At 45.4% G+C, this 27,541-nt stretch overlaps 1 protein-coding gene across 3 annotated transcripts in view; it reads left to right on the forward strand.

The window, feature by feature from the left end:
- LY75 (lymphocyte antigen 75) overlaps positions 1-27,541 on the forward strand; it is a 77,844-nt gene that overhangs the window by 34,604 nt on the left and 15,699 nt on the right. For 2 of the 3 annotated variants that reach the window (XM_083578558.1, XM_083578559.1), the window contains exons 22-35: positions 130-235; positions 1,457-1,617; positions 2,196-2,325; positions 3,169-3,395; positions 4,153-4,321; positions 7,551-7,715; positions 9,988-10,110; positions 12,199-12,393; positions 12,518-12,738; positions 12,973-13,147; positions 13,695-13,859; positions 14,050-14,166; positions 15,188-15,355; positions 22,723-26,526. In XM_083578558.1, the coding sequence (XP_083434684.1) occupies positions 130-235; positions 1,457-1,617; positions 2,196-2,325; positions 3,169-3,395; positions 4,153-4,321; positions 7,551-7,715; positions 9,988-10,110; positions 12,199-12,393; positions 12,518-12,738; positions 12,973-13,147; positions 13,695-13,859; positions 14,050-14,166; positions 15,188-15,355; positions 22,723-22,907 (2,307 nt within the window). In that variant the 3' untranslated portion in view covers positions 22,908-26,526. Of the gene's footprint in view, positions 1-129; positions 236-1,456; positions 1,618-2,195; positions 2,326-3,168; positions 3,396-4,152; positions 4,322-7,550; positions 7,716-9,987; positions 10,111-12,198; positions 12,394-12,517; positions 12,739-12,972; positions 13,148-13,694; positions 13,860-14,049; positions 14,167-15,187; positions 15,356-22,722; positions 26,527-27,541 lie in introns of those variants that run through there. The other variant, XM_083578560.1, reaches the window with a different exon arrangement.

Consider the following 27,541-nt stretch of genomic DNA (forward strand, 5'->3'; position numbering starts at 1 on the left):
TAAAATATTTTTGTAAGGCGTTTTCCCCCTTTGATTTTGTTCTGCTCTGTAAATTTCCCCTTAATCATAAAAGCTAATGTGAAATCCAGGTACTTTAGACAGAGTGTTTATAATAAAATCTTCTTACAGTGTTACCGCATGGTACCCCCTAAGGATTTTAAGTTTCTGGAGGCAAACGAACATTGTCAAAGTTTGGGAGGTTCTCTTCCATCAATCACAAGCCAAACTGAACAAGGTAAAGTGACAACATTTGATACTTCTTATAAAGTGTAGTTCTCTTCTATAAAACACTGTACATTGATAATTTTTTTTGTTTCTGGGGATATGGTAGGTACCAGTTTTCTTACAGATTTGCTAAAAACTGTTGTGGAAATGCAAGTGATTACTTCCCACTCCTTGAATCTGCCACCTATCTGCATGATATATTAGGGAGGTGGGCAGAAATCCATTCAGCTCGCATTTTAATGTGATCGTGCCTAATTCACACTTCCTAAAGCCAAAACGCAGATACGCTTAGCACTTAGCTGAATGTTACAATTTATTTCTCAAACTAAACTAAATGCATATATTAGGGGAAATTACACACAAACTTTTGTGTAACATGCAAAAATAGGTTGCGATAGGGAGAACTGCTTGTAAAAATCTGTATATTGGGAGAAGTGCACATTAAAATGCTGGGGGGTTTTGTGTGTGGATGCATTTTTATTTTTTTAAAGCAAACTAACTAATGCAGAAATGTGGCAAGTTGAACAGAATACTAGAAAATGAAAAACTGAGGGAAGTTAAAATTGACAGATTTGTCCGTCCTTTGTGTGTGTGTGAGAGAGGGGGGGGGGAATTCTGGACAGTGTGGATTTAGCTGTGTATCTACTCAGCTATGTTACTCACTGTATGTTCTTGAGCCAATCACGTTCACTCAGCATCCATTTTTCATAAAATTGGCAAAGGAAGACCACCACCCTTGGGAATTATGTATCAGTGGCATGATACGGCAGCTCTCCATGACTTAGAAGCATGGCAAAGAGAAGAGGTGAACGTTATCCGAGGAAGAAGAAATTGAGAGTCATCTAGTTTGCCCTTACCTATTACAACAAATTTGCAAAATCAGACCTCAAAATGTTGGAGATGTTCTTTGGATGCAACTTCTAAGCTTCAGAAGGAACTTGAGTCTCATATAAATGCAGATCAAGTATTGCGCAAAATGATCTTAAGGGATGGAAGTGGAGGAGGAAAGCCATCAAAGCAAACTAAAGATTGCTTCCATTTATAGCTGCCAAATTGCCGATATTGCACCAATTAGCCTTTGGGGTATATTGTCTAAATAAGATTATTTACAGCCCACAAAATGCTGTAAATTTAACAGAAGTATAAGTTGCATTACCTTATGCAGTGAAGTTTGGGATATTTACCCTGTCTACCCAGTCCAATGTGCAAATACTTATTTTTTTGCCAACAGATTTTATAACATCCTTGCTTCCTGGTATGCCCCCAAATATTTGGATTGGTTTGCACTTTGAGATCCGTACACGTGAAAACAGGTGGACAGATGGCAGTGAGTTGGTATATTCCAACTTCCATCCATTGCTGCATGGAAGACTAAGGAAAATTGAGCATGATGTGAGTCATTGGAGGGTTTTTTCTCTATTGTAGGCTTTTCATTATAAGTGAATTAAGCACTGCTAAAATGGGGAATTTTCAACAGCAGTTTCAATATAAACTGTTTCATGCTACTGTAGGCACTCTGCCACTGTCAGTCAGCTCTAGCAAAGGAACAGTCGGGATCTCATGGTAAGCTCCCAGTTGTTCCTTTGTAACCATGTTGTTTCCTTCCCCACACCTGACCTCACATCCAACCCAGGCGGGTCAACTTGGGACCCTCTTGGGCCAAATTTGGCCCATGGATCAGAGGTTCCCCCGCCCCTGTTTAATGAAATACAGTGGTACCTCGGGTTAAGAACTTAATTCGTTCCAGAGATCCGTTCTTAACCTGAGGTACCACTTGAGCTAATGGGGCCTCCCGCTGCTGCCGCCACCCCGCCACCCTGCGATTTCCGTTCTCATCCTGACGTAAAGTTCTCAATCCAAGGTACTACTTCCGGGTTAGCGGAATCTGTAACCTGAAGTGTCTGTAACCCGAGGTACCACTGTATGCTAATCTACTATTACTCGGCCTTCTTGGTTTGTTTGCTTTTCAGTTTTTTGATGATGAGGTGAATAACCAGTGTGGTGTTTTGCTCAACAATCCAAAATCACCATATGCTGGAACTTGGAATTTCACTTCCTGTGCCAGTATTCAAACTCTGGCCATATGTCAGATGAAGTCAGGTAAGTCTAAGAATAGTAAATTTGCATATGAAACAAAATATTATTAAAACTTAATGCACAGTAGTTTCATTATTAAATGATGCTTGGAATGTGTCACAGGAGGTTTCATTTTAGGAGAGGTCGTTTTACTTTCGCTCACACACAGTAAGGAATACTACTTAAAATGGTGCCTGTGTCAGCTGCTGTTTTTATAATATTCGCTTTTTTAAATAAAACAAAATATTGATCAATCAAGGGCAATCTTTTAGTTGATCAATGTGTTTTTTTATTGTTTGACCTCTAAGTGATTGCTCAACTAATTGTTGCAGTTCTAATCTTACCACCTCACTGAAAATATTATGAACAACATGGGTTTTAAAAAAAGGTAAAGTACCCCTGACAGTTAAGTCCAGTCGCAGACGACTCTGGGGTTGCAGCACTCATCTCGCTTTACAGGCCGAGGGAGCCGGCGTTTGTCCGCAGACAATTTTTCTGGGTCATGGGGCCAGCATGACTAAGCCACTTCTGGTGAAACCAGAGTAGCGCACAGAAACACCATTTACCTTCTCGCCGGAGCGGTACCTATTTATCTACTTGCACTTTTTGGCGTGCTTTCGAACTGCAAGGTTGGCAGGAGCTGGGACTGAGCAGCGGGAGCTCACCCCGTCTCGGGGATTCGAACTGCTAACCTGTTGATGGGCAAGCCCAAGGCTCAGTGGTTTAGACCATGGGTATGATACCTTTTAACAGTTTAAAACAAAATCTGCCCAAGACCTAGGTGATGTGTTTTTTCTTCTTCTAAAAATCAGACTGTTAGACAAATGATACCATTTCTCTTGCTCAACTATTTTGTTCTTTCATTAGATGAGGCAGAAAACCAGACACAGCAAGTGCTTAATGTCACCGTGAACTATCTAAATGTCACATACACCATAATTCTGAAGAACTTGACATGGCATGATGCACAACAGGAGTGCCTGCAGAATAATATGCAGCTGGTTAGCATCACAGGACAATACCATCAGGCTTTTCTTGCTATGCAGGCTGCCCGTTATAATTACCCACTGTGGATTGGACTCTCCAGCGAAGATGTAAGGCTTGTTTCTGAACCAATTCAAAATATGTCATTCGAATAAGAGGGTTTGGGGAAAACCTACTGAGCTATATTAAACGATGGGGTAAAATGACAGACCTTTGCTGCCGCTTTAGTCTGTGGCAGCAACATGTCTTGTGAATATATGTTTAAAAAGCCTAATATACAAATAAATAGCTGTGTTATATAGAATGAGCACAGCACATTAATTAGAAAGTAAAGTCCGTTCAGTCCCACTGAAATCATTGTGGTGAGGGGAGGGTTGGCAAAGCGTACCCAACTTTCTTGAGAATCACTAGAGTTAACCTGCAAAAGTAGCAACACACACAAATTACAAACGGATATACCTCCCTGGGTGGGTCAACAAATATACTCAGATTCTGGTATTGCTTTGTTCTGCTTTAAGCAGACCTTAAAACAAACTGGTACATGAAATGCATTTAGGATTTGAACTTGGAGTTCTTGTATTGAAGATTAGCAGTACCCATTGAATCATATTGAATACCAGAAGCTACATTATATTGAGTCAGACCATTGACCCATCTGACACTGTACTGTTCACACTGACGGGCAGTGGCACTCCAGGGCTTTAGGCAGGGGTCTCTCCCACCCTTACGTGAAGATGCTGGGGATTGGACCTTAGACCTTCTGAATGCCAAGCAGATGTTTACCATCGAGGAATTGCTTTTACTTGTCTTTGAACTTCATAATGAACTTCATAATAAGCCTTTTTTTCTTTATGGTTATGCCACCAGGATGGGATTCATTATCACTGGGCTGACAGAAAGCACATTAGCTTTAGTCAGTGGTCCAAAGAAGACGAAGATTTACTTGATGAATGCGTATATTTGGACAGAGATGGACTTTGGAAAACATCTGACTGCTATACGCAAAAGCCAGGAGCAATTTGCTACCTTCCAGCAAGTAGGTTTGAATGAATCTTTTATTTGCGTCAGCAGTAAAACAACAATACCATATACAAAGAATAGAAATAAAAAGTCAATTACCGTATTTTTCGTCCTATAGGACGCACCGGCCCATAAGACGCACCTAGATTTGGGGGGGGGGGGAAATAAAGGGGAAAAAATTATTCCCCCAGGCACAGGGGTCCCAGAGCGATCCTGAAGCTGCGCGCAGCTTTGGCATCGCTCTGGGAGCTTGCGGGGCTGGGGGCGGGGGAAGCCCAAGCTTCCCCCAGCCCCAGCCCCCAGAACGGGTCCCAGAGGGAGGGCATCACCAGTTTTCATTGCCTCCTCACAGCGGATCAGGCGGAAGTGACTGGGGAGCCATATTTGCAACTTTGTAGTCCTCATGAACGTGCCCTTTCTCTCTCCCTCTCATCCTCCGCTCCCCAGATGTTGTGAAGCTCAGGCATAGTTTTTGGGAGGGTAGGGGGAGTTTGCATTCAATACAAGGGTTGGAGGATGGGTGGGGGGCTTAAACCCTCCGATATAGCGAAGAGGGCAAGGAAGCTGGCGGCCGAAGCAGCCCCTGATGGAGCCACCATCCTCACGCAAACACAAGATACACAAAAAGGCGGGCGAAAGGAAGCGGGGGTTGCTGACTGGTTGAGTTACCCCCCTTTTCCTCGGGGCTGGACTTGGGATGTTGTTCTGCTTCTGCCTCTAAATAAAGCTGAAAGTTTGTCCGAGCGAGGAAGAGGTTGGAGCTGCATTTTGTAAAGTTTCCCAGCCTCGCCCGGGCGATTTCCAGGGCTCCGTTTTCCCCCCTGGTGCCCATTTGCAACAGAAGAAAACACTTCAGCCTGTGTAAGGTTGGGGCGGCGGGGGGGGGGGGAGAGAACTTGAGGCGCTGCATCCTTCCCGCCCCGCCGCCCAAGGAGAAATTAAGGTTGCCCGTTTCGAAGGCTGGTCTTCGTGGGGAGAGATTTGGGTGGCTTCTACTCTGTGTAAAGACGATGGCTTCGGAACCGGAGTGCGAGCTCTCATCTCCCCCTCCCATTCTTTTGCAAGAACTCGCCTGTGTCTGGGGAAGCAAGTGCTCCCCCTCCCCAACCTCTTTAAAGATGTTTTCCTCCACTAACGCGGGGGTGGGGGCATTTACGTAAGGTTTTAAAATCATAACACAGTTTGGTTCCACCGTGCTGGTGGCGGTAGTGGGGGAAATGGATCTGTCACCTGCCTCCTTTTGCCCCCATCTCCCTTACTACCCCTGCCTCGGAAGCAGCAGCTGCAGCTCTCTGCAGATTTATGTAACGTGCCCTTTAAACTTTAAAAGAAAGAAGTCTGGAAAGGAGGGGGCGCTTTTTATGGCACACACACCGGCGCAGTTCTGCTTCTCCCTCTCTCTCTGTCGCGGGTGTTGACTAAAGCTTGTGCGGGCAGACGCGTCTCTGGCCGCGGGCGTGTTTGTGTGTGCGCTTGTGGGGACGCCGGAGCCGCCTGCTTGAGGGTCAGGAGCTCCGTCGGAAGAGCGCACTCCTCGGTCTCTCTCTCTCTCTCTCTCTCTCTCTCTCTCTCTCTGTGCCTCCACCCAGCGGAAAGCCTCTGCCTAACTTGGGTCTCCTCGCTGGCGCTGGCCACACACACTCACTCCGAAGTAGGACACGGCGCCATCTTTCCCCCCGTCGAACTACAAAGGAGAGAAGAGGCTGGGTTGGGAAGCGCACCGACCCCTCTCGCTCTCCAGGCTTCAGCGAAAGCCTGCATTCGCCCCATCGGATGCACACACATTTCACCTTCATTTTTGGAGGGGAAAAAGTGTGTCCTATTGGGCGAAAAATACGGTATATAAAATACATTTTACGGTTTTGAATCAATAGTCAAATAGTGGATCTTATTTTGATTGCGCCAGCTAAAAACCCTGCAACCTTTGCTGTCACTTGCTTTTACAATTACTACGTAAAATATATGCTACTGCTTTGATAATGCTTTTAGATACATTGAAATCAACCAATGAAAACATTTTATTATATTCTTTTTTTATTAAAAAAAAATTTTTTAATTTTTTTAATAACCATTAAAATCCAGCAGTACATCTAATGGTGTTTGTTATATCCATTGTCTCTAGACATACACTTACACATTCAACATGCAAAATATTACTTAACGTAACTCCTCCACTGACAATATTGAGTGGTTGGTATAAGAAGATCTTGATTTTGGTCATTAACATAGTTAAAGAAAGGGGCCCATGTGTCTTGGAAAGTGTCTCTATTCATTATGCCTTTACTTGCTCTCCTGTGTCTGGTGAGACACTCAAATATTGCTACATCCTAGATATTATTTTCCCATATGTTCAGGGGTATTTCAGTCTGGTTCTTCCATTGCTGAGCCATCACTAATCGTGCTGCTGTCAGTAAGAAGCCTACTAGTTCTCTGTGGCACAGGGTGGAGTCTATAAGTCTATGTCCAAAGAAGGCAGGATTTGGAGAAAGCGATTGGCCTGTAATTGAGGGTATAATGGAGAACACTCTACTCCAAAAGTTTTTAACATTGGGACATTCCCACCAAACATGAACCAGGTGGCGTCCAGTGCCATCGGAAGATGGTCTTGAACGAAGCCTCCTATAAGCAAGCAGAAATTGTTTTGAGCAGGGGGTGGCCCAGATACCCTCCCATTTGTGATCTTCAGTTGGGTGGCCCAAATCTGATTCCCATACATTCTGAAGGTCTATAGCAACCCCTGCCTCATGATCTAATAGATTGCTGTATATTTGGGAAGCAGCATCCTTCAAGTCATATGCCTGGCCTGCCACATAATGATTCAAACAAGGTAAGTGTATGTAGGCTGTCTCCCCTGCGCACCAAATGGAAGTGCAAAAGAATGAGCCTGAGCTACCTGAAACCAGGTAGTATGAGTGCCTTTTAATTAACCTTGCAGGTCCTCTTTGGAAATTGCTTTCCCTCTGGGAAGCAGGTGACGGGTTGTGTAAATGCCTACGTTCCCCCAATCCTTGAACTGTTGCTATTTATATTTGCGCCTGAAAGCTGTCGTGACCCAAGAACAGGACCAGTGGTGAATGGTCAGGGGCCAGAGTTTTGCTCTATGTTCTCCACACCATCAGAACTGATCTGGTAAATGGATTGTCTATGTTTTCCTCCTTCAAGTTGCTTTCTAGGCCAACTAATTTTGATTTGAGTAAATATGAAGTGTCTTTAAAAAATGTACCTTCTTTTTCTTTCTTTTTTAGCTGAAACTGAAAAACCTGAGGTATTTGACTTTATTAAATGTCCACACAAGATTAAGAATACACCATGGATGCCATTTCGAAACAGTTGTTATTCATTCATGATAGCAAAAGACAGATGGAAAGGATTGAAGTCAGATGAGGCCCACCATTTATGCAGGATGATGAGTAAGAAGTTTCTGTTTAAAGTTTGTTTTGTATTTCTGTGTTCATAACTTTTGAATCATTTTTTTCAGATCTGAGAGGACTCTGCTTGTTTCCTCCATAAGAGTACATGAGTAGCAATTTCCACTAAAACAGCCTCTTCTCCCCTCACCCCCTTAGAACTGCAGTCTTGGGAACGCTGCAGTTGCTTCCATGTTACCACTGTTTCTTCACATAGTTGTACTTTATTAGTCAAAGGAAATAAGTAGGGATCATATCTGTGAACAGGCACAGAATTATCTACATAGCTGTGCAGATTTTACAATGCAATCCTGTATGTTTGCTCAGAAAAAAGCCTCATTGAGTTCATTGAGCTTACTCCAAGGTAAGGATTGTATGTCACTGGAGACTTGTATTAATATATGTGGTTTTCTCTGGCCTTGCTTGCACTCTGCTCACCGCAGACTTAGAAAAACATTGCAATAAAAACATCTGTTGGCTATCTAGATTTACAATGTGTTAATGTGAACTGTGTTGGACCTCTTTCGTATCTAGATTAAGTTTAAGAGAAATGATGCCTTTTAAAAGAAGCTTCTCTTGACCTGCTAGAAGGGCATCCAGGAAAAAAAGATTCCAGTGTGTAGGCTTCTTACAAAAAAAGCATTTAAAAAGTTAATGCAGTTTTAGGTAAAGGTAAAGGGACCCCTGACCATTAGGTCCAGTTGTGACCGACTCTGGGGTTGCGGCGCTCATCTCGCTTTATTGGCCGAGGGAACTGGCGTACAGCGTCTGGGTCATGTGGCCAGCATGACTAAGCCGCTTCTGGCGAACCAGAGCAGCGCATGGAAACGCCGTTTACCTTCCCGCCGGAGCGATACCTATTTATCTACTTGCACTTCGACGTGCTTTCAAACTGCTAGGTTGACAGGAGCAGGGACCGAGCAACGGGAGATCACCCCATCATGGGGATTCGAACCGCCAACCTTCTGATCGGCAAGTTCTAGGCTCTGTGGTTTAACCCACAACGCCACCCGTGTATACAAAATATACAAAATGCAGTTTTGTATAGTTAAAAAAAAAGCATTTTGAGTTCTGCTGGACCATGAACATTCCCTGCTGTTGCCATTAGCAATTGGTATTGAAAGCTATACCACCTTCTGAGCTTAGATGTTCTGTTTACCTACTGTAGATAAGTATCTCTCAGCTGCTACTGCCATCTTACATTAATTTGTCTAAAGCTGTTTTAAAGCCATATAATCAAGCAGCCATTATACTGCATCTTATGGCCGTCAATGCCATATGTTAATTATGTGAAGATTTGCTTTCTCTAAGTTTGTCCTGAATCTACTACCAGTTTAGTTTCATTGGATGACCCTAAAAGTATGGGAGAAGAAGAAAAATTATCTCCACTGCACATCATGTATAATTTTATAAACCTCTGTCATATTTCCCCTCACTCATCTTTTCCCTCCTTTACTGAAAAGCTCCAAATGCTTTACCTTCACTGTATATGGAAAGTGTTCTGCTCTATGATGTGTGTGTGTGTGTGTGTGTGTGTGTGTGTGTGTAATGTGTCAACCAGATCACTAGACAATCTCTCATTTATAGGAAAGCGTATTACAGTCCATTTCCTAATGATGCCCAATATGGAGTTCGCATTTCACACTCTGCAGAGGCTTCACGAGAGATAGGCATTGTGGTGCCCTCCAGATGTTGGACTACAATTCCTATTAGACCCAACCAGCCATGGCCAAGCGATGGGGAAGATGGGAGCTGTGGTCCAACCAGGAGCTGTTCATCAGTGGGGTGGAGCCACAGCAGCAACCTCCTGCAAACAGGGTCATTGCTGCTTACCAGGAAGAGTGAGACATTGACTACTTTCTGGGTGTATTGAAGAGAGCACTGGGTTGGTTCTGCCATGCATCCACACAACCCTGCTTCACCTTCCCAGGAAGCAGTGACAACCCTACTGCAGAGAGGCTATTGCTGCTGCTCTACTATAGCCACCAGGCTTGTCTCCCTTGAGCCCAACAGCACCTAGTAGGCCAAAGGTTCCTCACCCCTCTCTATGCTTTTCCATAATTTATGTATCATGACCTCTGTACATCCAGACCTAAGAAAGAGCAGCTGACTTCTGTCACTAATCATTCAAGATTATTATTTTTTTGTTTTGGTTTAAAAACTAAGGTAAACAGCTAAACCTTGGTAGCCCCTTCCTTGAATTCATTTCATAAACTGTCTATAAAATCCTGCCAAATCCATTAAGTGATTTGACTTTTAAAAATTGCTTCCACAGATACGAATGCCTCCCTCTTGACTATCAGGGATGAAGATGAAAATAGTTTTGTTGTTGAGCAGCTCCATTCTTTCAGTGGCCTTGCTCGCTGGCTGTGGTTGGGTCTGATTTATGACGCTGATGGTAAGTTGTAAGTTCTGTAAAGCCCTCTTGCTAGGATGAATGCCTTTCTTAAACATACAAAGAGACCAAAGCTTATAACATTGTCTACAGCCATTGATGAGGATTTAAAAAAACAAAACAAAAATATTATATTTGATTAGAGTTCAAATTGTCAAATGCAGGTTGATGAGTGAGAGTCTTAAAGCTTACTCAAGAGCACTTTCGGTAATTTGTTCCTTATTCAAGCTTATTTTTATTGTAGAAATTAATGACAACCTAAAGAAGATGCATGCTGGATGCAGATTTGGGGGCTCAGAAGTCATTAATCATGCCTGTCATTTTTAATCTGATAAGAAATACTAAATGCCTAATGTTCCTGGTGCGTCTGCTTTTGAGCGTTATTTGATTATTGCTCAAATATGGCAGTTAGGGTTGTCCTCTTTTTCCAGGATAGGTCCTCTTTTTCAGGGGTAACATTTCTGAATGGGGGTGCATGGGCTACTTTTTATGTTGTATATGCAGTACTAGACAACCAAGTGCAAAACATATACAGTGGTACCTCAGATTAAGTACTTAATTCGTTCCGGAGGTCCGTACTTAACCTGAAACTGTTCTTAACCTGAAGCACCACTTTAGCTAATGGGGCCTCCTGCTGCCACCGCACCGCCGGAGCACGATTTCTGTTCTCATCCTGAAGCAAAGTTCTTAAACCGAGGTAATATTTCTGGTTTAGCGGAGTCTGTAACTTGAAGCGCATGTAATCTGAAGCGTATGTAACCCGAGGTACCACTGTACATACTGTGTGAGTTTTGCATGGTGCAGGAAAGGACCAGGTCCTTGTTTTTGTATATTTTGAAAGCACATTGTAGAATGTGCCCGCTCCCACACCCCAAGCGCCAGCCAGCGTGTCCTCTTTTTCGCTCTTCAAAATATGGCAACCCTACAGGTAGTTTCCTTCCTCAGGCCCCTCATTGCACAACTTCAGCCCACTCATTTCACTTGCAACTTTGGTTCTGCAGAAGGGAGTTTCTGTGCTGCTTTCATGTAAACAAAAAATGTTTCTAACGAATTAATGCAGTGGGAATACTGCAGCTGTTGGGGCAAAGTGTTATTCACCTGTTTTATAGATTTTATTTTACCATGTTTCACAGTATCTTCAAAGATTCCCCTGATAAGAAGGAATAATTTAGATGGAACAAACATTGGGCTCATCTAGACTTCCGCTTGTCCCCACTGCTTTCCTCCAGGAAAATCTGATCTTTAGCGCTGAATCAGAGCAAACGTCAACTGGCTTTTCCATGGATTGACAATTGCTTTGATTCAACACTAAACAGCAGATTTTCTGAGGAATTACCTTTATGAAAATTCCCCCCCCCCAAATACATTTTTTTCACCCGAAGGTAGATTTTAAAATACTGATTTATTTTATTTTTCCCTCTTGGCATAGTTAACAGTTCTAATAAAACTAGTACAATGCTAACATAAAACAAGTAAGAGTTAACATGGAATAGTAACAGAAACTAGATACCTCAGGTTAGGTATAGTGATAAAAGTGTAGAATTGTGTATTTCACCATCTGCAGAGAGAAAATCTGGATGTTAGCATTACTACTGTTGCCCAATTCCAGCGAGAACATTTTTCTTTAATAAAAAAAGTTTTCCATACTGGATATCTCTGCCAGCAATATGAACTACTATATCCCAACAATTGGTGCATTCACAGTGCACCATTTAAAGGGATAACTCCTGTTTGTTATGAATGCTTATGTGAGTATTTAGATGCATTGGGGTGTGTGGGTGTATTAATATAGTTTTTCTGGATTTAATTTTGATTATAAGAAACAATTCTAAAGTGGGAAAACATTTTTTTAAAAAATTGTTGATACCATCAACAAACCAGGCCACATCCAAATAGCATATGCAAAAGGTAAAGGGACCCCTGACCATATGCAAAAGGTACCTCCTTTTATTTCTAAGCCAAGTGTTGGTTATTACTGACCTTCCAGTAATGTTAACATTAGCCATTGTGAGATAATTTCAGCACACTCCTCTCTTTTAAATAAAATCTGTAGCACTCAATATGGAAACTTCTTTTGCTTGTTTTCTGCAGATGGTAATCTGAAGTGGGATGACAATACATACCTCTCATACAATAACTGGAGACTGGGGAGACCTTATGTAAAGAATAATAATTTTGTTGCTGGTATTGGTCTCGATGGTGTCTGGGATATGTACAATTACAGTAGCAACTGGTTACCTCTGCAATTTAGCCTGCACAGCATCCTTGTCTGTAAAATAGAAATGGGTAAGCAATGTCTGCAATTTGGATTGAATTTCTAAATGCCTATGGTATTATTATTAATTTCTTTTACATATGCCTAAAACTAAAAAAAAACTAAACTTCTGTCCTTGTTGTAATATTGAAATAGGACCCAAAGAATACAAACCACCACTGCCCGAGAAACTACCCCATGGAAATAACACGTACTGGATCCTTCAAAAACAGCTCAGTTGGTATGATGCATGGAGAGAATGCAAGCGAAATGGCAGCGATTTAGCCAGCGTACACAGTGAATCGCAGCAAGTCTTTCTGGAAAATATTGTAAAAAGAGATGGATATCCACTTTGGATTGGTTTATCCAATCATAACGTGAGTTTGAACTGTTTCATGTGCTTTTGCAACCATATCCCCGTGCTGTTATCTTTAAAGGTTTTTCGTTTCTGTTAGCAATATTTTAACTTGTCTCATACATTAAACACATTGTAGGGACACGGGTGGTACTGTGATCCAATAATTAGCCGTGATGCCTGTTTATCCCTGTTTGCTAAAACAAAAAGTGACATCTGCACTTGTTCAACTGGAATCGAATTGCTCTCTTTATAGGAAAGCGATTCTGATTTTGAGTGGTCTGATGGAAGCACATTTGACTACAAGCCCTGGGAATATGAGCATTCACATTCTCCTGGAAATTGTTTCTTACTGGACACTAAAGGATTTTGGAATCGCTTGGATTGCTCGCGTGGCGCTGATGGTGCTATTTGCTACTACCCTTCAAACAGTAAGTCTACATTCATGTGTCCAGTGTGGTGCTAAGACCAAAGAGAACGATGAGGGCAGATCTCACCCCAACCCCTGGCCCTATACTTAAAAGCATTTCCTTAAAAGCAAGTCCTACTGGTAACACACTGAGGATTGTTGGCCAAAGAATATAAGAATAGCCGTGCTGAATCAGGCCAGTGGCTCATCTGGTCCAGCATCCCATGCTAACAGTGGCCAACCAGATACCTATGGGAAACATCGAAACAGGATCTGAGTGCAACAGCATTCTCCCAGAAACTGGCATTCAGAGGTAGACTCTGGAATTCCATCTCAGGCATCAGAGGGAAAGGTCTCTATTCCCTGGGGTGCCCTCTGATGTATCATAGTCCTGTACCTTTACAGTAAATTAAATTGCTCCAACACAGCATCAGATATATATGTGTGTGTGCCAACAGTCAGTTTGTGTTTATGTGGCAATGGCTTGTCGAGGCTCCATTGAACCACCTGAATGGATGATAGGAGTGCCTTAAGATGTTTGGATGATGATGTTATTTATATTTTCACAGAAGTACAGTCAAAGCAAGCAGAAAATCCTACATACTGCCCAAAAACTACTGGTAGTGCTTCACAGTGGATACAGTATAAACAGCATTGCTATGCATTTGATTTGGCATTTTACAATTTCTCTATATACAATTGGAAAGAAGCTAAAGAAGTCTGCAAGAAGCTTGGTATGTCCAAATTATGCATCATGTTACGTCTTAAAAAAGAGACAATAATATAATTAAGAATATTTTGGATAGAGAGCTGATTTTTTTTGTTACTACTTTGAATGTTGCCATAAATTATTTCCATAAATGTTAATAAAGAGAAGTTTCAAGAAGTTATTTTCACTTTTGACCACTAACATTATCCACTTAGATCCTTCTGCAACACTTTTGACTATAGAAAATGAGGAAGAAAATAAGTTTGTGAGCGCACACTTACGAGAACATTATTTTGTCACTGGAAGAGTATGGCTTGGAATGCAAGAAAATGGTAAGCAGTGAATAACTATGAAGCACTTGTGACTTATAGCTGTTAAGGCTGGAATCCTAATGGTGCCTGTTCAGAAGTAAGCTCCATTGAATTCAGTGGGACTTGCTCCTAGGGAGTGGGATTAGGATTGCAACCTAATACAGTGGTACCTCGGGTTAAATACTTAATTTGTTCTGGAGGTCTGTTCTTGACCTGAAACTGTTCTTAACCTGAGGTACCACCTTAGCTAATGGGGCCTCCCGCTGCCACCATGCCGCTGCCGCCGCATGATTTCTGTTCTCATCCTGAAGCAAAGTTTTTAACCCGAGGTACTATTTCTGGGTTAGCAGAGTCTGTAAACTGAAGCATCTGTAACCTGAAGTGCCTGTAACCCGAGGTACCGCTGTACTGTGCAAGGCATGATAAGCAAGGCAGGTGAAGTCAGGCATCTCTCTTCAAGGAGAGTTAGCTGCATTCCGTATTTCCATTGATTTTAGCGAAACTGAAGTTTTATTTGGATTATGCTCCTGAAATTTACTGTGCACTACATTATTGAAATTTTAATGAATAGAAATCAAATAAAGAACATGCATTGCAACTTGGCATATTTTCCATGCTGTAAATAAAAGCACAGAGAAAGAGAATTAGCCAGGCTAGAGGGCATTAGCCAAGGATGTATGTACCTGGTTATTTCAAATCATTTCATCTATGTCTAGCTCTGCAACTCGCAGCCATATGCAGGCATAGAGAGATTGTTCGTTTTACCGGTTTTTCTTCTGGCCTAATGGTTTTCTATCTATTCCTCTATACCTACCATAGACCTTCTTTCCTAGGCTTCCCTGCTTCTCAGTTCTCTGCATCCTTCTGCCAGCACTAAAGGTTTTAGAAGCTGAATAGACTCTTGACTATTGGTGCTTTGTAGACTTTTCTGGCTCTGAACATTATATAATTAAATTGCTGCTTGTACACACTGTAATAATTGCAGTACATTTTTGCTGTTAAGGAATAACTTTTTGTGGGTGGTTTTTCCCCTAATATACAGCTGAATCCATGAAGTGGCTTGATGGCTCAGAAATTAAATATGTCAACTGGGAGAAGGGAAAAGAAAAAGGCAGTGGTAAATGTAGCGTTGTGTTTTCAACAAATGGTACATGGTCCAAAACTGACTGCAGAAATCTCCAAAGCAGAGTTGTTTGCAAAGCTCCTCAAGGTATGTATGATTTTGATTTTAAATTAATGTAGCTTTTTAAACTGGCCTGTGATTGTGTCCAATCTCTCATCAGGAGCAACTGTTTGTGATGTTGCTATATCAGTAAGATGCAGATTATCATCACCATCATGACACTAATAATACTATAGGTAATACTACACATAGGGACGCGGGTGGCGCTGTGGGTAAAAGCCTCAGCGCCTAGGGCTTGCCGATCAAAAGGTCGGCGGTTTCGAATCCCCGCAGCGGGGTGCGCTCCCGTTGCTCGGTCCCAGCGCCTGCCAACCTAGCAGTTCGAAAGCACCCCCAGGTGCAAGTAGATAAATAGGGACCGCTTACTGGCGGGAAGGTAAATGGCGTTTCCGTGTGCTGCGCTGGCTCGCCAGATGCAGCTTTGTCACGCTGGCCACGTGACCCGGAAGTGTCTTCGGACAGCGCTGGCCCCCGGCCTCTTAAGTGAGATGGGCGCACAACCCTACGGTCTGTCAAGACTGGCCCGTACGGGCAGGGGTACCTTTACCTTTTAATACTACACATAATAAATACAGAGATATGTGGAGGAGGAGAAAACCCATCTCCCTACAAAAACCTTCCTTTCCTGCAAATGTGTAGGGGCTTCTGTGAGCATGGACAGAGGTAATAGAGAATGCCCATATTTCCTCAATGCAAAGAGCACGTGTCAGAGACTGCCTCTAGGTCCCGGCTCACAAAGGACCAACGCTAGCCGGTAGAACGGTATAAAGTCTTTATTGAAGTATAGTTTCCATTTCCAAATCTTAGCGTGCGTCTCTACGTCTATTCCCTAGATCGGCGAAGTCCCATCTGAATCTCCGCCTCCTGTACACCAGTTCAAGACCCTAGCCTTGCTCCACCTTTTGCGTCTCTCCTTTCGCCTCTGGGTCCTACCACCCCCCGGGGTTCCTTCCTTCCTGGATGCCTCGGATGCGGACCCTTCGGATTCCTCCCCCTCCCTTCGGCGGGCTTTAGGACCTGGCTCCCTTTCCGGGCTGCTCATTGCGCCTCCCTCTGTTACATTTGAACTTGGCGCGCGCGCGCTGTCTCCGACCCTCCTCTCTACCGTTTCCTCGCTCTCCGACGCAGGCGTGGCTGCTGCCGGAGAGCTGCCTGTCGCTGGTGCCTGGAACTCCTCCCCCCTGCTGCTCTCTGGTGGCGTAGCTGGTCCGGATTTCCAGCTGCTGCTCTCTGAATCCCCTCTGGTCCCTCCTTCCTGAGGTGCCCCTCTTGGCAACCCCCCAGCTCTGCCCACGGGAGCCCCTTTCTGTGAATCCTCCGATTCGCTGGAGAGACTTAGGGACCTTGGTCGGCTCTCGTCGCTAACTTCTCCCTCCGATTCCTCTCCATCCGTCCCTTCTGCTCCTGAACCCCTGACATCCATCCCCCCCTCGAAGCCCCCCCTTCCCCCCTCCCCTCCTTCCGGTGTGGGTTCTGGGTGCTCCGTCGTGGCGGGGGTGAGTGCCGGATACAGTTCTTCCCCCGTGTCGTACATCACATCGGGCAGGTCTGGCTCGTCCTCCGTGCGCTCGTCGACGTCGATCTCCTCTGCTTCCATCTCCCTGCCTTCGTGTTCAAATCCCACGTCCTCCCCCAACACGTCCATGTCCATCTCTCCCCCGTTCCCCTCTGAGGGTGATGCCTGCCAGGGACCCCCCAGCCACTTCCTGCGCCACTGCTCCTCTGGTTGAGTATCCCACCAATAGGAGCGGTCTGAGGCAGAACCCGAGGTTGAACCCTCCGGAGAGCGTATGTGTGGTGCCGTCTCCTCGTCCGAGTCGAACCCCTGGAACGTGCTGCCTGAAAGTGTGGGTGTGAAGAGCCAGTCGTCGAAATACTCGGCTGGCATGGGCCTGTGTGGGAAAATGGCATGGAACTCTTCCTTGAGAAGGGGCTCGTCCAAGGCATAGCCCGGCACCCAACTGTTGGCGCTGGCCGGGGTATCCTCTCTGGCAAGAAGGTATTCTACTCCCTCTTCCCCCCATCTCGAGTCTAAAATCTCTGTGGCTTCATTGATGCGCTCCCCTCTTGGCGACCCCCCTTCCCTGGGTCCTTCTCTGGGCGGATCTGGTGCTGTGCCTGGCTCCTGAAATCTATGCGGTGCTTTGTAGGGCGTGAGCACCGATCTATGGAACACCGGATGCATTCTGGAACCCTCCGGAAGCGCTAACCGGAAGGCCACTGGATTGACCTGTGCCTGGACTTGGTAAGGCCCTAGCTGCTTATGCCCTAGCTTCTTCTTGGCCAACGATTTGGTCGGCACTGCTTGCGCTGCTAACCAGACCCAATCTCCCACCTGTATGTCTTCCCCTACTCTCCTGTGTCTGTCAGCCTGCAGTTTGTATGCGTGCTTGGCCAGTTCCAACTGCCTCCTAAGCTGTTCGTGGACTTCCTGCAACTCTGACGCTAAGTCTTCCGCTGCCTGCGGCTCCCCCTCCCCCACGCTCTCTAAACCTGGGAAGGTTCTGGGATGCCTCCCGTTGTTGGCGAAGAACGGCGTCACCCCCGTCGACACGTGCTTCGTATTGTTGTAAGCGAACTCTGCGAGGGGCAGGTAGTCCACCCACGTGTTAGGCTGCTGATTGGCGTAGCATCTCAGGTACTGCTGCATGATGGCGTTGACCCTCTCCGCTTGTCCGTTGGTCTGCGGGTGTCTCGCCGACGCTAGATTGATCTTGACGTTCAGGATGCCCATCAACTTTTGCCAGAAGTTCGAGATGAACTGCCGCCCCCGGTCGGATAGAATAGATCGTGGCAGACCGTGGACCTTAAACACGTGGTCTATGAACAGCCTGGCGGTCTGTTCTGCCGTGGCCACCTTCGCACACGGGATGAAGTGTGCCATCTTGGTAAACATGTCCACCACCACAAGCACTGCCGTCTTTCCCCTCGAACTGGGCAGATCCGTGACAAAGTCCAGGGCCACCCGTTCCCACGGCTCAGACGGCGTCTGCAACGGTTCCAGCAATCCCGCCGGCGGTTTGTGCACTGACTTGGCTCTTTGGCAGGTGTCGCATCTCGAGACGTAATCCGCTACTTCCCCCCGCATCTTGGGCCACCAAAAGTCTCTGGTCACTAGTTCTACAGTCTTTTCTCTGCCAAAGTGCCCGGCAGTGGGGGCGTCGTGTAGCTGCTGCAGCACCCTCGCGCGGAGGTCATTCCCCGGCACGTAGAGTGCTCCCTTGCGGATGAGCAACCCGTCTCTGATCTGGAACTCGTCGTCCTTCACCGTGCCCTTGTGCACCTCCTCCATCTTGGCTTGCGCGAAGGGGTCCTCCTGCAACGCTCGACGTACGGCGTCCAGATCCACGGTCGCCGAAGCGCAAGCCCACGCTTCCGGTGCGAAAATGTGCTTGGCTGCCGACGGTGCCTCCTCCTCGAGGTATTGCGGCTTTCTGGACAAGGCATCCGCCATGATGTTGTTGTCACCCGGGATGTACTCTATCCTGAAGTCGAAGTCCGCGAAGAACTCTGCCCATCTAATGTGCCTCTGATTCAGGAACCTCGCTGTGCGCCAGTACTCTAGATTCTTGTGGTCCGTGCGGACCTGCACTGTGTGTCTGGCTCCGATAAGGAAGTGCCGCCACGCCTTGAACGCTGCATGGATGGCTAGCAACTCCCTGTCCCAGATGGTGTAATTCTGCTCCGACTTGCTGAGCTTCCTTGAGTAGAAGGCGCACGGCCTCCAGTCCCCCTGCTGGTCTTGTTGCAACAGTACAGCTCCCACGGCTCTGTCTGAGGCGTCTGTCTCCACCCTCATTGGTCTGCTGGGATTCACATGCAGCAGCTGCTCCTCGGACGCGAAGAGACGCTTGAGTTTCTGAAAGGACTGCTCCGCTTCCTCCGTCCAGAGAAACTTCTTCTTCTTGGAGCTGAGCGTGTCGGTGATGGCCGCCGTTTGCATAGCGAACCCCTTGATGAACTTGCGATAAAAGTTGGCAAAGCCGACAAACCGCTGGACTTCCTTCCGATTGCGCGGGCTTTTCCAGTCCAATACTGAGCGAACCTTGGCGCTGTCCATGGCGAGCCCCTTGTCCGACAGTTTATAGCCCAGGAAATCCACCTCCGTCACGTCGAACTGGCACTTCTCCAGCTTGGCGTACAGCCTGTGCTCCTTTAGTCTCTGCAGAACTTCCCTGACATCCCTCTCGTGCGCCTCTCGCGACTCAGAAAATATCAGGATGTCGTCCAGGAAGCATACGCACTTCTTGTAAAGGAGTCCCGCCAACACGTGATGCATAAAGGCTTGAAAACAGTGAGAGCCATTTTGTAATCCGAAGGGCATAACTCTGTATTCGTAGGTGCCCAGTGGTGTGAACATGGCCGTCTTCCACTCGTCGCCCTCCCGCACACGAATCAGGTTGTACGCGCCTCGCAGATCCAACTTGGTGAAAACGCGTCCTTTCCTTACCGTCGCGAGCAGGTCGTCTATTTTGGGCATGGGGAAGGACGAGGGCTTGGTTTTCGAGTTCAAAATTCGAAAGTCCACTACAAGCCTCTTCTGGGGCGTGTCTCGCTTCTTCACAAAGAATACTGGGCTGCCCCCTACAGCTTTCGACTCCCGGATGAACCCGCGCTTCAAATTGTGGTCTATGAACTCCCTAAGTTCCTGCAGTTCATCCTCAGACATGGAATACAGTTTCCCTGTTGGCAGCGTCGCCCCCGGCAGGAGATCAATCTTGCAGTCATAGGGTCTGTGGGGGGGTAGCTTGTCCGCTTCCTTCTCGCAGAACACCTCCAAAAATTCAGAATACTTGAGAGGTACTGCTTGCAGCGTGCCCAAATGTAACTGTGGGTCATCCTCCTCCCCTTCTGGTCTAGGCAGAATGCAGTGTTCCGCACAGTAGGAGGAGCCAAAAGTCAGTTGGCGTTGGTACCATGCCAATGCTGGGCTGTGCCTGTGTAGCCAACTCATTCCCAGAACTACTGGCGTGTCCGACAATTGGGTGACGTTGAAGCTGATTACTTCTCGGTGATTCCCAATTTGCATCACCATAGGTGGTGTCTGCTGTACCACCTGCCCCCCTAGCAGTTCCCTGCCATCCACTGTGACAACGTTCAGGGGCAGTGTGGCTGGCAGTAGCGCTATGTTGTGTTGTTGAAGGAATTCCAGTGCGATAAAGTCCGCATTACTGCCAGAGTCAATCGTAATCGGCACTTCTAAAGTGAGACCACTGGGCAGCTGGAGCGATGCGGTGAGCTGCACCACTGGTTTGGGCGGGAGGGGATCCGTGGGCTTCAAAATCTCTGGGGACTTCTTTACTGACTCGCCTGGCTGGCCCCCAGTGCTTCTGTTTCCAGCCAGACTCCTTCGTTTCCCTGCTGTGGTTCACTTTGCTGAGTTGCTCCCATTACTGTCATTGAAGCTGCAGTGTGCTTGTGGAGCCTCTGGGGACACTCTTTCGCCATGTGCTTAGGACTTTCACAGATGTAACACTTCCTGTTCCCTCTAGGCTGCTTTGTTTTGACTGCTCCCGGTGTTAAGGCTCTGGTGGCTGATTGAGCTCTAGCACCGCCGATCTCCATTGGCTCCTCCCCCCCTGCTTGCGGAGGCGTTGATTGCGCACGCGCGACATCCCTGGGCAAGAGGGAGGGCGCTCTGGCTGGTGTTCGTCCCCAACGCCCTTCTTCTCTGTCCCATGGGCGGTCCTCCAGCCTCACCCCCACTGCGAGCGATCTGTCCACCACTTCCTGGGTGCTTTTGGGTCTCTCCCCCCGCGCTATCTCATCCTTGATTTGGGGGTTCAATCCTTCCCAATAAAGATCTCTAACGGGGGGGGAATCCTTGTCCCACCCCAAGGCATTGACCAATGCAAAAAAGCGGGAGTGATACTGCCTCACGCTGGCTTTCCCTTGTCTCAGCCCAAATATGTCCTTACGGGCAATGTCAATGTCTATTTTCGATAGAAAGCAAGAATCCATCGCTTTAATGAATGCAGCTGAACTCTGGAGCGCTGGGTCCATATCTCTCCACAGATTGCGCAGACATGCTTTCGCGTCTCCATGCAAATGAGACAAGATAAACCCCACTTTTTCCTGCTCATCTCTAAACTCTTTTTCCAGCAGTTTCAGCGCAAACTGCACGTCTGCTCGGAAATTGGGGTACTGCTGTAAATTCCCATCGAAGTGAGATACAATGCTGCCTCCTCTCCTCCCCAACCCGATCCCCTCGGATCTGGACCCCGTTTGTGCCTGCTTAGTAAGCACGTCCAACCTGGCTTGGAGATCTCGGCATGCAGCAGCCGCTTCATCCTCTCTTTTCCTGGAGGCGAGTATCTCTGCGCTGAGCTGCGTTACCGCTTCTTGCAGGGAAGCAATTTGCTCTTCAGTAGACATGTCGCTTGACTCTTGTGAGCTCCCAAGGCACCAGTCCTCTTTCCTCCCTGCTTCGCTCCCCACACGCCGCTTGAGTCAAAGAGAACTGATGAAAACTTTGGGAGATGGGACTTACTGTCAGAGACTGCCTCTAGGTCCCGGCTCACAAAGGACCAACGCTAGCCGGTAGAACGGTATAAAGTCTTTATTGAAGTATAGTTTCCATTTCCAAATCTTAGCGTGCGTCTCTACGTCTATTCCCTAGATCGGCGAAGTCCCATCTGAATCTCCGCCTCCTGTACACCAGTTCAAGACCCTAGCCTTGCTCCACCTTTTGCGTCTCTCCTTTCGCCTCTGGGTCCTACCACCCCCCGGGGTTCCTTCCTTCCTGGATGCCTCGGATGCGGACCCTTCGGATTCCTCCCCCTCCCTTCGGCGGGCTTTAGGACCTGGCTCCCTTTCCGGGCTGCTCATTGCGCCTCCCTCTGTTACATTTGAACTTGGCGCGCGCGCGCTGTCTCCGACCCTCCTCTCTACCGTTTCCTCGCTCTCCGACGCAGGCGTGGCTGCTGCCGGAGAGCTGCCTGTCGCTGGTGCCTGGAACTCCTCCCCCCTGCTGCTCTCTGGTGGCGTAGCTGGTCCGGATTTCCAGCTGCTGCTCTCTGAATCCCCTCTGGTCCCTCCTTCCTGAGGTGCCCCTCTTGGCAACCCCCCAGCTCTGCCCACGGGAGCCCCTTTCTGTGAATCCTCCGATTCGCTGGAGAGACTTAGGGACCTTGGTCGGCTCTCGTCGCTAACTTCTCCCTCCGATTCCTCTCCATCCGTCCCTTCTGCTCCTGAACCCCTGACAGCACGTCAAATCAATAAAGGGCTTTTCTTGCTGAAAATGAGAGGAGCAAGGGCAGGGAAATGCTTTGCATGCTAGCTGGCATGAAGTAGCCTCGCGCAACTCCTGTATAATATATATGATTTTCAGTCAAGTTGCTTCTGGATTAATAGTTACGGAAGGATGACGTTGGGGTGTTTTTTTTCCCTTACAGTCTCTAATCATGTAGGAGGGGCAATAGCTGTCGCTGTTCTAATTATTGTCACACTTGTTGCTGGATTGATATGCTTCCTGTATAAGAAGAAACGACTGAATTGGGGTGGATTCTCTTCGGTACGCTATGAACGGGGGTTGTACGAAGATGAAACGGACACTATGTTTTCCAGAGATGGTGACTGAGGAACAGTTCGTGCTGGATTGGGCTGTTTAGGCATAATTTTATAGGTTTTGGTTTGGCAAACCTATACCAAATGTATTCAGTAGCAGGTAAATGCTGACCTCTGGGTTCAGTATGTATTTTTTGTTCAGGGTGTGACAGCAACCTTTCCCCCCACATTTGAAAGGAGGAGGGAAAGTCAACTGTGTTTCACCAACTGATTTAAACTCCAATCAGACTTTGCACTTTCCATGGTCTTTAAGATTTGCACATGCATTGAGATATGACCCTGAAACTGATTTTTGGACATGCTTTGATTTTTGGACATGCTCTCCTATATGAAGTATGATTGATGCCTAGAGAATCTTTTGGAATCAACTCACTGGACGCAAAATACATAATGTAATAACTTGTATCAAACATACTCTTTTACAGTGGTACCTCAGGTTACATACGCTTCAGGTTACAGACTCCGCTAACCCAGAAATAGTGCTTCAGGTTAAGAACTTTGCTTCAGGATGAGAACAGAAATCGGGCTCAGGTGGCGAGGCGGCAGCAGGAGGGCCCATTAGCTAAAGTGGTACTTCAGGCTAAGAACAGTTTCAGGTTAAGAACAGACCTCCGGAGCGAATTAAGTACTTAACCCGAGGTACCACTGTACTTAAAACCTGTTGGGGTACAGAAGGGTTGTTTTAAAGAAAGAAAGAAACTTGGAAATGTTTTTAATACAAACTTGAAATGTTGACCTTTTTCAATAAAAGTTCCAAAGATCCCTCCCATCTTTGGTTCAGTTCTTTAGTTAGCTTTTTAGTTACAACAGTTAAAAGAATAACAACAATTTGTCAGCCTGCATTTTGAAAACATTTTTAACTTTAATAAGCCATACCGTCCCCACAGATACAAATGCAAGAGGCCAAATGGAAACCAAGGGCTAAATGAAAGATTCAGACCCCTAGTATGTACTAACTAGCCTATAAAGAGTGGAACCTGGAAAAAGATTGTGGTTCCTGTTGATAATGTTTGACATTTGTCTTTATTACCTCTGCCATATTTTGCTACTTCTAAAGGGGTACTCATTTTGTTCTGTACTAATACAGAAAACACATTGAGCTGTATGTATTGTTAGCCCTACTTAGGTCCGTTAATTTCTGTGGGTGTCCTCTAAGTTGGTCTTCGTTGACTGCAACCCATTGATTAGCATCTAAAAGACATGCAGACGTGAGGGATCAAAGCACTACCATGGTTAAATGGGGTAGTCCACATTTTCTTCTTCTGACTATAGCTCCTACTTCTAGGTGGTGTTTCCTCCCCTCATGTCACCAAAGAGTCTTTTTCTTGGTTCTATGTTACGACATGGTAGGAACACCTGGCTTCATGTGATAAGCTTCTGCACACAACCGGCTCACCATGTGGTGACAGTTGTCACATAGAGCAAATCAAAGTGGCCTCAACACAGCGGCCAACCCCTAACTGAGCTTTAGAAGAAGAGGGGTAATTATAAGACACATATCATTTAATATGTAGCATAATATTTGTCTCTTAGCCAAAATAAAGGGACAGCTTCTATTAGTATAACTCCATTAATTTAATAAAAATGTACCGTGGAAATATTTAACTAATTGTTCTGATAATACTACTGACTTAAGGAATGCTGTCAAAGATAATACTAAAAAATAATTGGCTTACTACTCAATTTATTTTTATGCTAGGGGGGTTTTTGGCCAAAAAAGCCCCCCAAGAATCCCACATAGGTAGAGGATTCCCATTTAATAAACGAGACAAAAGCACTCCATATGCAAATAGAAAAGAGGTGCCTTAACAGATACTTGAAGAAAATCTTCATGTACGAGAGCAGGAAATCATTGGGTGCCTAGGGCTCTGGGCTGTTTTTCCTTGGCCCAACATCCATTGTTCTGCATACTATGCATAGAGATAGGATCATGTAGCTACTCAATCTTGTTCTAATTAGCAAAATGAAAGCCACCCTATTAGCTTTCCTTTGGAAGCGTGTGTGCGTGCATGTGAGTCCCTTTTTTCAAGATTGTGTAACATCACCTATGGATATAGATATATATATATATATATATATATATGAATGAGTAGGCCTTTGTCCAACTTCACAGTTAGCTCTTGTGGACTGCTACTAGTCTCTTCCTGCTATAGATCTCTTCAGCTGGGGCATTTCTGCAGGATCATTTAAACTGTGCTACTCGTGCATTTCTGCCCACAAGTGTCTTTTCAGTGACAGCAGTATAATAATCTTATCAGTACATAATAAGGGAGGGTGATAGTGTGATGTATAAGGAGGGCCGCGTATGTGGCTCTGCACACCTTTTTAAAAAAAATTAAGCGTTTTGGAGAGGAGACATTTAACTGGACACACACTGTCTCAGACAATCTCCAACAAGTGCCCTCAGCAATACAGCAGTCCCAATAGCAATGAATATGCTAGCTTGGGTAGACTGTGATCTCCAAGATACAAAATGCTCCTCTTTTAATATCTGGAAATTGTGATAACACAACTGCTTCTGTTGTACAACGAACGGGCAAAAAATTGGACATTTGTTGCACACAAAACGTTTGTGCAGAAAGGTCTTTAATATAGTGCCTATAACAGCCCATGAGGGACTGGTGAATGATAGTGATGCATGTGTGTGTGTGTGTGCATGTACACACACACACACGAGAAAAAATGCACTTTGTCTTCTTTTTTCTTTTTTAAGCATGATTTAGAATATTTAGATAAATAAAATGCCCATAACCAAGTCCTAAATTAGTAATGGTGAAGAAGCTTGTTCACTGTTTAATAAAATTTGCATCACAACCTGTTTCTAATGTACACCCTGACACACAGGTACTTGTGCCAAACAGATGACTGGTGTAGTTATCTTTGACAGCACAGTCACCTGCTAGGTGGCACAGAAAAGAACTGGGGGCTACATTCAACATACACACCACACACCAGGGAACTGAAACTGGAAAGACAAACGGGTGACCGTATGTTAAAAGATTTTATATTGCAAAGATTGAGACGTATGTATCTCCCAGCGCAGGGCATACTCCATTAAGTAGTCTTTTGCATGTGCAGTAGTAACCAGGGTTTGGGGCAATTTCCACTAAATAAGTGTGCTCAGCATTACTGAATTTATGACTATTTGCACTTGTGGGCTTCTTTATTGATGTGAATCTAAAAATGGAAAGTTTATTTTAAATATATTATCAGGGCTATTCAGTGATGCAAGATGTAGATAAATATGCACAAAAGATTCCAGTGTTTCTACAAAGTGTTTATTTGTATAATATTCTGATAGAAATTTTTTAATTATGTTTTTAATTGTGTGTGCTGAGTTTTTTTCTGGAATATCTATTCTGTGATATTGTGGGAAATATCATGATGTGAATGAATGCAAATGCCTTAATATATCTGTATTGAGAGTTCGCAACAAAACCTTCCTGTGGGTCATGGCCTTAGAAATACTGTAGTAGATTTAGTAGAAAGCTTCAATGGTGATTAGATTTGTACTTGTGAGATAATTTAAGCTGATTTCAGTGCTTTTCACCTGATTAAAAATGTTTTTGTACTCTTCAGTATTTAAAAAAAACACCCACAAACATCAAAGTTAATAAAGCTTTAAAAAGTAATCTTGTTCTGAGGTGTCTTCTGTCCTTTTTATTCCAAGAAGGGAAAATGGCATTAGCAGGTGAATACAGTCAAAACAATTACTTGACTTGCAAGGAAGTTGTGTGCCTGTTTAGTCTTCCACTTCTCCCATACAGTTGTACCTTGGAAGTCGAACGGAATCCATTCGACTTCCAAAACAAAAGTGTGGCTTCTGATTGGCTGCAGTAAGCTCCTGCAGCCAATTGGAAGCCCTGTCAGACGTTCAGCTTCCAAAAATAGTTCACAAACCAGAAGAGTTACTTCCAGGTTTGCAGCGTTTGGGAGCCAAAATGTTCGAGGACTAAGCTGTTCAAAAAACCAAGGTACGACTGTACTTAATAATAATTGCCAAGTGAGATGAGGCACCTGGACAGAGCCCAGGACTTGCTCCCTCCTCTTCTGCTTAATAAATAAACTGCTTCATAGAACTGTAGAATTGGAAGGGACCACAAGGAGGTTGGACTAGGTGACCCTCGTGGTCCCTTCCAGTTCTATGATGCAGTCAGAGCTAATGGTGCTATGGGATATGCTTTCACTCAGGGGTAGAGCACCTGCTTTGAACTCTTCCAGGTAGGGCTGGGAATGTCTGCTGCCTGAAACTCCAAAGAGCCACTACCAGCTTATACTATAGTCAACACTGAGCTAAATGGACCACAATGGTCTGACTTGGTCTAAAGCTGTGTCATTCTCGTATCTTCAGTCATCAGCTAGACCATCCTGCACACTGCCTCTCCAGGTTCATGATGCAGGCCTTCCATCATGTCATCAGCACATGCATTAGGGAGCTCAAGAGAGAGAGATTCTATGTTTAACTTACTATGTTGAGGAAATTGATTCCTTTGCAGACACAGAAAACAACAGGAGGATTATACCCTGTCTGTGAATGTATGCAAGTTAGAAGTTTGTGAGTATTAAAGCTATCCTCCAGGATACTGTGGTCAATGGTACCAAAAGTCATGAGAGATCAAGGACAAGCAAGATTACACTACTGCTCTC

This window comes from Podarcis filfolensis, assembly GCF_964270895.1.
Source record: "Podarcis filfolensis genome assembly, chromosome: 1".
NCBI lineage: Eukaryota > Metazoa > Chordata > Lepidosauria > Squamata > Lacertidae > Podarcis > Podarcis filfolensis.